General features: G+C 40.1%; 1 protein-coding gene and 1 long non-coding RNA gene across 3 annotated transcripts in view; one reads left to right on the top strand and one right to left on the bottom strand.

Annotated features, from left to right (window-relative positions):
* Positions 1-12,948, top strand: part of PDZRN3 (PDZ domain containing ring finger 3) — a 198,240-nt gene extending 185,292 nt beyond the window's left edge. For both annotated transcript variants that reach the window (XM_037904855.2, XM_007067175.4), the window contains 5 exons: positions 2,700-2,798; positions 5,873-5,935; positions 7,267-7,368; positions 9,165-9,281; positions 10,538-12,948. In XM_037904855.2, coding sequence (XP_037760783.1) covers positions 2,700-2,798; positions 5,873-5,935; positions 7,267-7,368; positions 9,165-9,281; positions 10,538-12,085 — 1,929 coding nt within the window. In that variant the 3' untranslated portion in view covers positions 12,086-12,948. The remainder of the gene's footprint in view (positions 1-2,699; positions 2,799-5,872; positions 5,936-7,266; positions 7,369-9,164; positions 9,282-10,537) is intronic.
* Positions 1-14,305, bottom strand: part of LOC122466605 — a 164,234-nt gene that overhangs the window by 68,696 nt on the left and 81,233 nt on the right. The window lies entirely within an intron of this gene.

Genomic DNA, 14,305 nt, shown 5'->3' with positions numbered 1-14,305 from the left:
TAGACTTTTACATTCTCAGTACAAATGGACAAACTGTCATTGGGCTTTGCAGATTGGGATTTTTTTTCATGTAACAGAACCTATGCTTTAAAAAAAAAATTGACTCTGAATATGGAAAATAGCCTTTGCTTTAAAGAATTTGGATTTGTATACTTGTACCTATAAAACCTTTCAAAGCTTTAGGATTACATTAAAACTTTATTGAGGAAAAGGCACATAGAAAACAGCTGTTCCTATTTTTAAGTACACAAAATTATCAAATTTAGAGTAACATGAAATCCCAGTTCTTCTTCTTCTTCCCAGGGCTAGAGGGATTACCCAAGGGTAAGTCTATCAATTAATTATCTGTAAAAAAAAAATCAGGTATTAAACACCTGCTCTGAGTCTCTTTTTGCAGGATTTTTCTTTCAAAAGGCCACCTGTCTAAAGATTGGTTTCCTTATATGTATTTTAAAATTCCCTGAGGTGATCTATCCCCTTCCAAATATGTCACATCAGACTCTCTCTCATGCTTATGTATTAAAATGCACAATTATGTAAAATCCATTGAAACAAATGAGTATCAATATTAAATATAAGCTATAAGCAAGAATGGACAAATACCTTGTCCACCTCCCAAAAAAAACAGTAAAGTATTAATCATCAAGTAGGATCCATCTAACGAGGCTGACATGTTTCACACTTTGCTGTATTCTTTCATTGCAGATAGAAGACAAGATGATCCTGTACAGCAGCTAAATATGATCTCCTATTCTTTTCTTCAAGACACATTCTCAGATGCATAGAGTGCATAAAGCCCTCTTAAAGACATGACGCCCCTTTGTTAAGATACAGAGAAAAATGCAGAAGAACTGTACTAAACCTAATTTAGGGGCATAATGCCTGATTCTCCCCCATAAAATCCAGAATAAACCCACTGATATCAAAAGAGTTACTCTGGATTTACACCAGCATAACTGAGATTAGAATTAGCCCCACTTTATCTAATCATTCCTATTGAACAGTTTCAGTCTCCTCTCTAAAAATGGCAAAGCTTTAGAAATATGGAAAAATTCTGCAATTAGAGCGAGGTGTTCAACCTTTTTGTAACATAAGAGGGGAGGGGGGAAGCTGTAGTTCACCGTGGATACTATTGATTGAAACCATTTAAATATCATCTGAAATGTCATTGACATTTACTGCTATGTTTTTTTTTCTTTTTTTAAATTACACATGTTGACAAGTAAATAACAAGAGATTGCTGATCTTGGCAGCTGTCATCAAGACAAGCCAATAAATTATTCATATCAGCTTGTTTCATTGTCTTTCCCCTTATGAATGGCACCACAGGTTGAAATTGAGAGATGTTCAGAAATAATTAATTATGTTATCAAGACTTTTACAATTAGAATGGACAAGAAGCCGCAAAAGTTGCTAAGATAGGTTTTCTTCACGTCTTGTCGTGAGAAAGTTCAGGGATGCATACAATGCCTCGTTCTGATCCCATGCTTTTGCCCAGTTTTTCAGCTCTCTCTAATCCCATTTCCAACAGCAGGTCTCCATCACAGCATCTTTATTTTGCATCCAGCCTAGAGCAGGCTGCAAAGAACATATGGCCCCTTTCAAGGCTGCACTCCATTAAACAGCTGTCAGAGCCCTCTAAAAACAGTTTGCTACCCATACCATTGCTTACCTATCTGTGGGGGGTGGAAAGGACATCATTCCTCATGTCACTTGTGGAAGCCTTCTCAGGAGTGATGCAGCAGAATCACAGATTGGCCACGACTAGGACATGATTCCAGGCAAGGTCCTATGTCCGAGAACTGTGAGTGCTTGAAATTTTCTGTGATTCTCAGCACATCACTCTTGAGGTGGTGAGGCAGTGGGAGGAGGCAGCTATGCAGACTGTGCCAGCTGGAGATTCCTCTGGACTATGGAAAAAACTCAGCTGGGCAATATTAACTGGCTTTACCAACCTTTGTACTGATGGACAGTGCAAAGGGCACATGAACATGGGGAGAATCTAACAGAGGATGTTTTTTCACAACAATGTTAGAATCTTAATATATTTTTAAATGAAAACTTACATTCCTCCAAGACTAACTGTGCACCAGAGAATGCTGGAATGGTATAGCGCGGCCTGTCTGCTCAATCTACATTCTGGCAAAGCTAAAAATATATTTGTACAGCCACTGTCACACCCATTGCTGAAAATACATTGATCTTGCAACCACCGGCTTCTTTCTTTTCTTTTCTTTTAGCAACTTATTAAGTCATTCGTCTCTGAAAGTTACAAAACTATGAAGATGAATGTAACACAGCATGCTGTACTCTTCCAAATAAATCAGAAAATATTGTCAAATGTTGCACTATTCACAGGAAAATATATGCAACCTATGAAAAATATTGAAATAATACTTTCTAAAATATTTTAGCATTGGAAGTCTTGACACTGCGAGAAATATAGGTAATTTTTCTTCTTTGAGATCAATAAAAGGTCCGTTTTCAAAATGACTTTATATTGATTGAAGGGTCAAAAATGGCCTAGGTATTGATTGTCTGCACATAATCCACTTTTCACTCAGTAAGTTAACATGGTCTTCACAGTAAAATTAAAAGAGATCCAGTATATCACTGAAGCAAAATATTTCCATTGCATTTGAAAAATTGCTTTCATCACTCACTGATGTCTTATTCAGAACATCCTTTTCTTTGCCTAGGAAGTAGACTTGCATAGAGTGAACAGCCAGGACAAGCTTGGCCTTACTGTGTGTTATCGAACTGATGATGAGGATGACATTGGTATTTATGTTAGTGAGGTAAGATTGAGCTGCTTTACATATGGTACAATTTGTCTTTGTAAAACAAAGGCTAAGAAAAATATTATCCCTGCTCCTATTCTGTCATGTCTGATGATGTTCCAAAAACATTTGGGAGTGGAATAATCGGAAGATAATTGCTTATTTTCCTTTCCACCAAGTAATGGGTAAAATTCTGTGTCCATTGAAGTCAATGGCAAAATTCCCATTAACGTTAGTGGGGGCAAGATTTCACCCAATATTTCAGTTTAGTGCATGTCCAAAGACAAGATTGTACCTTAAAATAGAAAACAATTTCCCTGCAGCGTTTCTCATCTATGTTTCTTCTTTTGTGCTCTCTTCTCTAACAATAACAAATATTTATATTTCTACGAGTTAAGGCCCACACATTTGTTCTAGATCCACCACCCACAGAACTTCCACTAATCTTGCTGAGCTCTAAAACCAGGTACGCCATCATTAGACAATCTGGCACCAATTCCCTTTCACCCAACTCCCCATTGTGCTGATGAGGCTCCCACCTAATCTGATCCCTCCCCTCGGCCTCCATCCAGCTCAACTACCCCCACCCATCCATGCGGTCAGAGGGCTACAGGAGCTTGTGGCCTCCATATGAGCTGCACTAACCCAAACCTTTTTTATATGCTATATTCCAGGTTAATAACCTGGAGTGCTGTATGTGTGTGGACAAATTATATAATTCTACTATAAAAGGTGCCACCAATGACTGGCCTGTTGTTCTCTCCAATGGAACAACACTGTTCAGAGAAGCACTAACCATTGCAAAATCCCACACACAGTCATATGGGATGGCTGAAAAATTGGGAGGAGTCATCAGTGTATACATAAAAAGCCTGGTTCTGGTGTCACTAATGTTGTAACTCCCACAAAAATCTGTTCTCAGCTTCCCAAGTGAAGTTCATGTTCTTTTTATTTTTTTGGTCAAAAAATTACTTTTTTTCTCAAAAGGGACATTTCCATAGAAACTGTTTGATTTTGATGAAATTTTTCATATTTTAATTGAAAACCCAAAATCTTTTGAAGAAAAAGTGTTGAGCAAAATAAAACCAGTTTTGTTTTCTTATAAATTGTTCTCAGTAACGAAACATGTCCAAGCAAACTCTAGTTGTGCCCCTAATTTGAGAACCCCAGCCTAATCCTGTAACATAATCCGGAGACGATGTCAAAGGGCAAAGCATGCTTTGTACCCTCGCCTTTCTACCACCTTGAGAGTTAGGGCTTGTCTACACTTACATTTTATAGCCCTCTAACTTGCTGGCTCGGGGGGTGAAAAATCACCCCTCCCTCCCCCGAGTGCAGTAAGTTTGAGAGCTTTAAAGCGCTAGTGTGGACAGGCTCAGAGTGCTTGGAGCCATGCTTCCAGCGCTAGGAGCTATTCCCCTCGTGGAGGTGGATTACCAGGAGCGCTGGGAGAGCTCTCTCCCAGCGCTCGCGCGTGACCACACTCACCACTTCAAAGCACTGCCATGGGAGCGCTCCCGCGGCCGCGCTTCGAAGTTTCTAGTATAGACGTAGCCTTACTCCGGAACTATTGCATAAGAACGGCCACACTGGGTCAGACCAATGGTCCATGTAGCCCAGTATCCTGTCCTCCAACAGAGGCCAATGGCAGGTGCTTCAGAGGGAATGAACAGAACAGGGTAGTTATATCCCCTGTCATCCACTCCCAGCTTCTGGCACTCAAAAAGCTAGGGGCACCCGGAATGTGGGGTTGCATCCCTGACCATTTTGGACCTAGCCTCCATGAATTTATATAGTTCTTTTTTGAACCCCATTAGAGTTTTGGCCTTCACAACATCCCCTGGCAATGAGTTCCACAGGTTGACTGTGCATTGTGTGAAGTGCTTCCTTTTGTTTGTTTTAAACCTGCTGCCTATTAATTTCATTTGGTGACCCCCAGCTCTTGTGTTATTTGAAGGAGTAAATATCACTTCATCAGTTTCTCCACACCAGTCATGATTTTGTAGACTTCTATCATATTCCCCCTCAGTTGCCTCTTTTCCAAGCTGAAAAGTCCCAGTCTTTTTAATGAAAAACCTGTTTCTCTGAGTGATTGTGCCAAAAAACATGAAATGCCACATCCTCTATACCATGAAATAAAAATGTATATTTTTAGCAGTGTCAGATCATTAGCCCCTTAAAAAAATGTTGTCCCTGGACACCACAATCATTTTATTGACACCTAACCCTCATGTTTACTGAAATAGATCCATACAGTGTATTTAACTTCAGATTAAATTTACCAAGAATTCTTAATGTTCTTAATGCAGCTGAAGTCTATTTTTAATTGCTCTGAAAACCAAGATAAATAGAATAAAATTGCAAGCATTTTTATTAGGGTACAGATGAATATTTCATGCCTGCTTGACATTCTGTGCTTCCTTTTATGCAACAAACAGTAATTTATACATAGACTTATCTAACCTTTTATCACTCGTGGATCCATTTCAAATTAAATAGTTATTTAGGGAAAAACAAATTTAAATATAACATATCCCTCCATTACAACGTACCAATTAGGACCTAATCCTTCCATTATTCCATGTAAAAGAATTGCAGGCATAGATCAGAGAACTGCATTTGAAAATTAAAATGTTAATTATGAAAGCGCAAATGAGCAAACTTTTCTAATATGTAATACAAGCCTGTCTTCTTTGGGGGCTCATGTCAGGAAGTAAACTTTTTACATTTAACCCAGTCATTTTAAATTTGTCATTCCCCCCTTCTCATGAAAGCAAGGGAGAACTCGAATAATTATTTATGAAATAAAAACCATGGACCCAGCCCTGGATACTGATATCTCAATTTAACCCATGTTACTTGCATTGCAAATATCATGTTTAAAATGGGAGGTGAAAGACTGAGCTTTTAAACCTCCATAGCATATTCAAGCAGTGCTTAATTTGTGCCAGGGCTGAGCCCCGGCACCTCTAGGCTTAGCAGTTCATAGTCCCAGTGCCTCTGGGCTCGCTGCAGCGGTAAAAAAATTGCTTGAGCCCCAGCACCTCTTTCTTTACAAATTAAGCGCTGTTTACAAGTCTTTTGTTTTGCAGATTGATCCCAACAGCATTGCTGCAAAAGATGGTCGCCTGCGGGAGGGAGATCGCATTATTCAAGTATGTGTGAAAATAATTCAGAGATTACTTGTATTCCGCGATATACAGTAGCCATTTGAACTTACACATCAAATTGTTTCACACACTTTATTTTAGGATTGCTGCAGTGAATCTTATTCCATTATAGCTTTAGTAATTCTGCCCTCCCTTGTAATTTTTCTCAAAGATTTTCCTTTGAGCTACCATTTTTCAGGTTTAGGGCTTGTCTAGACAGTGCGTCAAGATGGAGTTTAACTGGGCATGTAGACTCTTGGTCCTGTGCACTGAAATTTCCCTTCAATGCATGATAGCAGGTCCACACAGCCAATTAGGGTGCGGCAGGTTAGTGCGTGATTGATTTACAACCCAGCTTGCTGCACACTCTCTCCCCATCTAGACACCCTCAGTGTAAACCCTTAACGGCCAAGTTTTGGTAGCCTTGGTCAAGTTGCAGATATAGTGTACTAGCCCAAAATGTTTTATATTGAAAGGCTGAGTAAAACTGGAGGAGCCATTTTGAAGTTGTGTGGCAATGAAAAGTTAGCCAGTATTCTCCACCTAGTTAACTGCCTCTTTTCCAATATTAATGGCTTGTTTTCATTCTCTTTAGCCTGCCCTCAGACCTGGTCTACACTAGAATATTTCACCAGCAAAACCCATTTTTTTTCCCGGCACAGCCTGCCATGCATCCATGCTTAATTTTGTCTCCTACCAAGGAAACCGTCCACTTTTTCGAATAGTTATTCTCTTCTTTGGAGCAGCATAAGAATCATTCCAGCATAGTTCTACTGACACTGTGGCAATGTGGACACACAGATACCTGTACCAGTGTAAGCAGTCCTCCCACAACACAGCATCTATTTCAGGAGTGATTTATCTGATAGTACTTTAGAATTTCATTGCTCAGGATCATACTGACTAGAAGTCCCACCTCCTTTTTAATTGCCGGCATGGTCTTCATTGGGAAATTCTATCGCCTTGACCATATCCACAGTTATTAAACTATTCTGGTTCCCTGTTGTTGTGATTCTACTCATATCTCTCCCCTCCTCTCTGGCTCCAGCTCTGTGACAAGACTCCTGCCATATAGCTACACACTCACAAAATATGAAAAACATGGGATAGATACCAGTCTCAGCTGTTCTTCATCAAAATATCTGCCACAACACTGACATACATGCTCTGCTGTTGTAGATTTGTACAGAGACAATATGCAGCATGTCTCATATGAGAATCCATCTAGCCATATAGTTCAGTGGAGCCCACCAAAATGGAAGTTGAGCATCCAAATGGCAACATTATTTCACTTTTTTTCCCTCATATTTGGTTTGTTCACTATATATATTTTTTAGATTAATGGCATTGAGGTACAGAACCGAGAAGAAGCTGTGGCACTTCTAACCAGTGAAGAGAGCAAGAATGTCTCCTTACTTGTAGCAAGACCAGAAATCCAGGTACAGAGAGACTACTATATACTTACTGTAAATTTAAAACAGAGAATCTGTGTTCCAGAAAAAAGTAACTGGATTTTGAGGTGATTTCGTTTTCTATTTTTAAAAAAGTAATATACGGTTAGATTGGAAACACATACAACACATGAAATAAGTTCATGAAAGTTCACTATGACATTTGTCACACTTTATATTAAGGTTCAATGTATAAAGGGTTAATAAATAATTAACCATGTTACAGATATGAGGAGTACCTGTTACAGATGGTTATAGATACATCAGTAGAAGGTGTTGTGGATAGTTACATGCCATGGTTACAAATAACATGCTGATCTCTATAATACTCTATAGCAATTGATTAACCAGCACTTATTAATCATTTATTAGCCCTTTGTGTCCTATCTATAAATGGAGCCTTTATGTAAAGTGTGATTAACATTTTGGTCAGGCCTAACCTAGATGGCTTTCTCCTCTCAGCTGCAAGACCTAGGTTTGAAACGGAATCCTACCCTGCTTCCTCCAGGGCTGGGATTTGAGTGTCCCACACATTCAGCAGCATTTACTATAGTTATTAGTAGTATGATAGTCGTCCTGTGAATGCGTCCCCCTTGCTCAAAACTGTTGTGATCGTGCATGCAGGCAGTGGGGCATGGGTGAGGGCCGGTCTGGAGAATCCACAGCTACCTGGACACTCCTGTTCTTTCCTTGGAGATGTGGGGGAGGAGGTATAGGGTAGCCACTTTCACATCCCTAGAAAACCGAACATTTCAGTACTTCCAGGAATGGCATCTACCGAGCCTGACCACTCAGCCTGAGCAATAGGTTCAAGATTTGAGTATAGAAAATATGTATATATGGTGGTTGTTTTGGTGCACGTAACTAGTATATATATATATACACGCTATATACTGGTTACGTGCACCAAAACAACCATCCACCTCAGAAGTAAATAACTATATTTCTAGGAACAGCAGGGAATTTGGGGGCGGGGAGGGGGTAGTGAGGGGGAGGGACTTTTGAGGAAAGACAAGGAGATTTTTTTTTAGAATTGATTTGTATTCTAAACTGAGCAAACAGCACAAATCTATTATCACAGGCCAGATCTTGCTACTGGGAATGCAGGCAGCCACATGCAAAGAAGGGATTGAATCCTAAAAGTTCTCCTTGTGGCAGGCCATTGTTTGCCCTTAGAGTAGCACATAAAGAAGAGATGCATATTCATTTCCATGTAGGCACTGTAGTTGTAGCCATGTCAGTCCCATGACATTAGGGACAAGGTGGGTGACGTAATATCTTTTATTGGACCAACTTCCGTTGGTGAAGAGAGACAAGGTTTCGAGCCACACAGAGCTCTGCTTCAGGTCTGGGAAAAGTACTCCCAGGGTCCCAGCAAAATGTGAGGTGGAACAGATTGTTTAGCATAAATAGTAAGGAACCATTCCAGGTAGAGTGGCCCATTAACATCTCTGCCCTCAGAAGACAAAAATGGGGGTTAATGGATTACAGATTGTTGTAATTAGCCATCAATCCAGTGTCTCTGTTCAGTCCATGCTTTTTAGTGTCTCACAGAGTAATCAATTTAAGCTCCCAGGCTTGTCTTTTGAAAGTGTGCAGGTTTCCTTTGAGGATGAGGACTGATAGGCCAGACATAGAGTGATATACAGCAAAGTTGCAGAAGGCAGCTCCCCAGATCTCCTGATAATTTTCCACCAAGAGGGAGCGTATATTTATGTCAGTTTTCATCTTTATGACAACGCTTGGTGTGGGGGGTTTTTATTTATTTATTCCCTTTCATGTAGCTGGATGAAGGATGGATGGATGATGACAGAAATGATTTTCTGGATGACTTACACATGGACATGCTAGAGGAACAGCACCACCAGGCAATGCAGTTTACTGCCAGCATGCTTCAGCAGGTAATGCCATTCCATTGTGCAGCATTGTCAAAACGTCACACCGCACTCGATATTCTGATACTGAATTCAACTGAATGAACCAACCAGTATCTTCAATGACGACCTAAGCAGAAAGGGGCTCTGCAAAATCTAGATGTTCCGGGATGACATCTGCAAACTGTATAGCAGACTTCATCTCAATAAGCATACCTTTTCAAATCTGCTACTTTTTTTTTCCCATTTAAAACACAAGCACAGTTCAAGAGTTTAATAGCCTTCTTCATAGGAATCCACCATTCTGGCTGTGGTCATTGAGGTGAATAGAATTAGGTACATGATAGCTAGCAAGATGGACGGGAAGCTAATTAATAAACATAAATCAGTTCTGGAAAGAACATTCCACGTGTTTGAAAAATTGAATCAGCTTTAATTGTACGTCAGATTTAACACACTTGATAGTGACAAAGAGTGTCAAGGACAATGATTATCATAGTGGTACCTAGAGTCCCCAACGAGTGTTGGAGCCCTAATGTGCTATTCATTGTACATACTCATAATAAGAAATTATCTCTGCCCTGATGCGCTTACAATCTTAGTGGACAGGAGAGGCAAAAGGTGGGAGAAAGGGAGTATTACTTTACACCTGGGGAACTGAGGCAGAGAACAAGTGACTTACCCAGGATCACACACAAAGTATGTGGCAGAGCCAAGAATTGAATCCAGATCTCCTGTGCCCAAGCCCAGAACTTTAACCACAAGACCATCTTACTACCTTGACATACACATTTATAATGCATTTGCAATTATGCTAATTCACATATAATTCTACAGTTCTCAGCCAGAATTTTCTACAACATTCCATGATCTAAAATTGGGACTAGATTTTCAAGAGAGTTCTGCTCCCATTTCAACCCCAAAAATAAGAGATCAGATTTTTTTTTAAAAGAGCTCAGCACGTTGGGTCATAACCGTCATAGTAGGAGCTGCTAAATGCTGAGCAATTTTTAAAATTTGTTCCCAATTTCAAGCACCTGAATGGGAGTGGAGATCTTTCAGAAACCTAGCTCCTAGTGTGGATGTTGAGCAATTGAAAATCTGCCACTGAGCTCTGTTGAAAATCCGGTCTGTGGTATGTTTTCTAAACTCACTGGGGTAATAAGTGAACATTTAATGACCGATAGAGTTAAGAAGACTTCAAATGACTTTTATTATTATTTAAACCTGCAAAGAGTTTGTTTTTAGTTTTTACATTTATACTTTTTTATTTTTGATTTTAGAAGAAGCACGAAGAAGATGGAGGCACCACAGACACTGCCACTATCTTATCTAACCAGCACGAGAAGGACAGCGGTGTGGGCCGCACAGATGAGAGCACGCGAAATGATGAAAGCTCAGAGCAGGAGAATAATGCCGATGATCACACCACTTCCTCTAACACTTTAGGAAGCCAGAAGAAGCTGGTCTACAGTCATGACACTCTAGGAAGTGGTGACATGCAGTTCAGCAATGAATCATTTATCTCAGCCGACTGCACAGACACAGACTTCCTCAGCATCCCAGTGGATGAATGTGAGAGATTCCGCGAACTGCTGGAGCTGAAGTGCCAAGTCAAGTCTGCCAACCCATACAGTCTGTATTATCATAACAGTGCCCTGGATATAAGTAAGAGTGACCACGAAAGCGTTGACAGGGAGCTGGAGATGCTGAACGAGGAACTGCGGAATATTGAGCTAGAGTGTCTGAATATCGTGAGAGCTCATAAAATGCAACAGCTGAAGGATCAATACCGGGAGCCCTGGATGCTCCATAACAGCGGATTCCGTAACTACAACACAAGCATCGATGCGCGCAGGCACGAGCTCTCAGACATTACAGAGCTCCCTGAGAAATCTGACAAGGATAGCTCGAGTGCGTATAATACAGGCGAGAGCTGTCGAAGCACACCGCTCACGCTGCAGATTTCCCCTGACAATTCACTGTACAGAACTGCAGAAGGCAGCAGTTGTCAAGGTAATGAGGGGGCAGTGGCATACAACGTCTCCCAGAAGAATTTGCTACCTAGCTCAGAAAGTCACGAATCCGGCTCTGCTAACTATCTCTCGTCACCTAAAGATCCGGACCTTGGTAAGCAGCTGGAAAGCAAAGAGAGAAAAGCCAGTGATGAAAGCAAAAGCCCAGCTCAAAAACTGGCTGGCTCCTACATCTCTCCATATCATCACTCTCCCTATAAACACGCTCATATCCCAGCCCACGCTCAGCACTATCAGAGCTACATGCAGCTAATACAACAGAAATCAGCTGTGGAATATGCACAGAGCCAAATGAGCCTAGTGAGCATGTGCAAAGACTTTAATTCTTCAAGCCAGAGTGAACCCAGGATGGAATGGAAAGTCAAGGTCAGGAGTGATGGAACCCGCTACATCACAAAGAGGCCAGTCAGGGACAGGCTGCTGAGAGAACGTGCCATAAAGATTAAGGAAGAGCGCAGTGGTATGACGACAGATGACGACGCTATAAGCGAGATGAAGATGGGCCGCTACTGGAGCAAGGAGGAACGGAAGCAGCATTTGGTGAAAGCGAAGGAGCAGAGGAGGCGGCGTGAGTTTATGATGCAGAGCAGGTTAGATTGTTTAAAGGAACAGCAAGGTGCAGAAGAAAAGAAAGAGATGAACATCATTGAACTGAGCCACAAAAAAATGATGAAGAAGAGGAATAAAAAAATCTTTGATAATTGGATGACAATCCAAGAACTCTTAACCCATGGCACAAAGTCCCCCGATGGCACAAGAGTGTACAATTCCTTCCTGTCAGTGACTACTGTATAATCACCATTGCTGCATTATGTACATAAAACACTACCATTGGGGTAGAAATCCCTGCCTCGTTCAATGTGGCAAGTTTTTTTGTATATAAGATACAGTCATCAACTTTATAATTAAAGTACTGAATTCTACAACTCTGGGTGCCAACATTCTTTATTGGAAAGTGGAGACAGAACCCGCCCATCCCCTCTGAAGGCAATATTAACACAACTTTTTGGAATACTGAGTGTACTTTTTTACTCATTACCTTTTACATCAAGTGTTTAAATATCATAAAACGTATTAACCGTACTTAAGCAGATAATTTGTTTAAACTGTATTCATATAAAAGGTTACACATGCTTTTCTTTGCCTAAAAAACACAAAAGCAACCGCAAATATGTATTTTTATGAAAGCATATTTTGTGATATTACTTTGCTGTTGTGCACTACTGCACACACTGCTGTTTATCAATATTTAGCTCAAGGTTAATCGCAAAAGTATTGAACTCCTGATAGAGTCATTCTCCTGTAATATTTAACATTTATCAAACCAGCAGGCTTTAGAGTTATGATCAGCATTTAAACATTTTTCTTTTTAAAGGTATCTAAAGGAAATATATAGGTTTCAGCTGAAAGGCCTGAGGCAAAGTACACTATACTGCAGCTTTAAAGGATTTTAAAGCATGTTTGCAAATGTTGCAACCTGTTGAAAGAATGTGCATGTACAGCTAAGCTGTTTACACAGAACAGTTTGTGTAATTTGAAATGCCCATTGTAGTAACTGTTTGCTTTGTAGATTTGAATGTACTGAATTATAAAAGCAGTTTCATGAAATCATTAGTTACAAACATTAACAAGTAAATAAATTATTGTTTTATATTTCATATGTTTTGAATTTTTTCTTTAACCCAAGACTCATTCAAGTTATATTGTTTAGATTAAGCCTTTACTAGAGTACAGTAGAAGTGTCCTTTGGTAGAGGGCCAATTGGACAAACTACTAGATTCTAAATCATCATGACAAAAATGCACTGGAGATGTTTTACCTTCTTTGTACAAATCAACCAGCATGGCTTTGTACCAATTGCCAGCATGGATTTGTCAAGAACGAATTATACCAAACCAACCTCATTTCCTTCTTTGACAGGTTACTGGCCCAGTGGATAGGGGAAAACAGTAGATGTCTTGATTTTAGTAAGGCCCTTGACACAGTCCCACATGTCAGTCTCATAAGCAAACTAGTGAAATGTGGTCTAGATGAAATTACTATAAGGTAGGTGCAAAACTGGTTGAAAGACCATACTCAAAGAGTAATTATCAATGGTTTGCTGTCAAACTGTGAGGGCATATTTAGTGGGGCAGCACAGGGGTCAGTCCTGGGTTTGGTACTGTTCAGTATTTTCACTGATGACTTGGATAATGGAGTGGACAGTAGGCTTATAAAATGTGCAGATAATTCCAAACTAGGAAGGATTGCAAGCACTTTGGAGGACAGGATTGGAATTCAGAACGACCTAGACATAGGAGATCTGGTCTGAAATCAGCAAGATGAAATTCAGTAAAGGCAAGTATAAGTTATTGCATTTAGGAAGGAAAAATCAAATGCATAACTACAAGATGGGGAATAACTGGCTAGGCAGTAGTGCTGCTGAAAAGGATCTGGAGGTTATAGTGGATCAAAATTGAATGACTACCAACAGTACGATGCAGTTGGGAAAAAAGCAAATATCATTCTGAGGTGTATTAACAGGAGTGTTGTTAAATGAACATGGGAGGTAATTGTCCAGCTCTATTCAGCACTGATAAGGCCTCAGCTGGAGTACCGTGTCCAATTCTGGGCACCACACTTTCGGAAAGAGGTGGATAAATTGGAAAAAGTCCAGAGGAGAGCAACAAAAATTATGAAAGGTTTAGAAAAACCTGACCTACAAGGAAAAGCTAAAAAAAACAGGCATATTTAGTCCTGGGAAAAGAAGACCAAGGAGGGACCAGACAACAGTCTTCAAATACATTAAGGGCTGTTATAAAGAGGACAGTAATCAATTGTTCTTCATGTCCACTAAAGGTAGGACGAGTAGCAATGGGTTTAATCTGCAACAAGGGAGATTTAGATTAGATATTAGGAAAAGCTTTCTAACTATAAGGGTAGTTAACCACTGGAATAGCCATTCAAGTGAGGTTGTAGAATCCCCGTCACTGGAGGATTTTAAGAACAGGTTAGACAAATACCTGTCAGGGATGG

Source organism: Chelonia mydas, chromosome 7 (genome assembly GCF_015237465.2).
Source record: "Chelonia mydas isolate rCheMyd1 chromosome 7, rCheMyd1.pri.v2, whole genome shotgun sequence".
NCBI classification, from domain to species: Eukaryota; Metazoa; Chordata; order Testudines; family Cheloniidae; genus Chelonia; species Chelonia mydas.
This window is presented reverse-complemented; position numbering and strand designations above follow the sequence as displayed.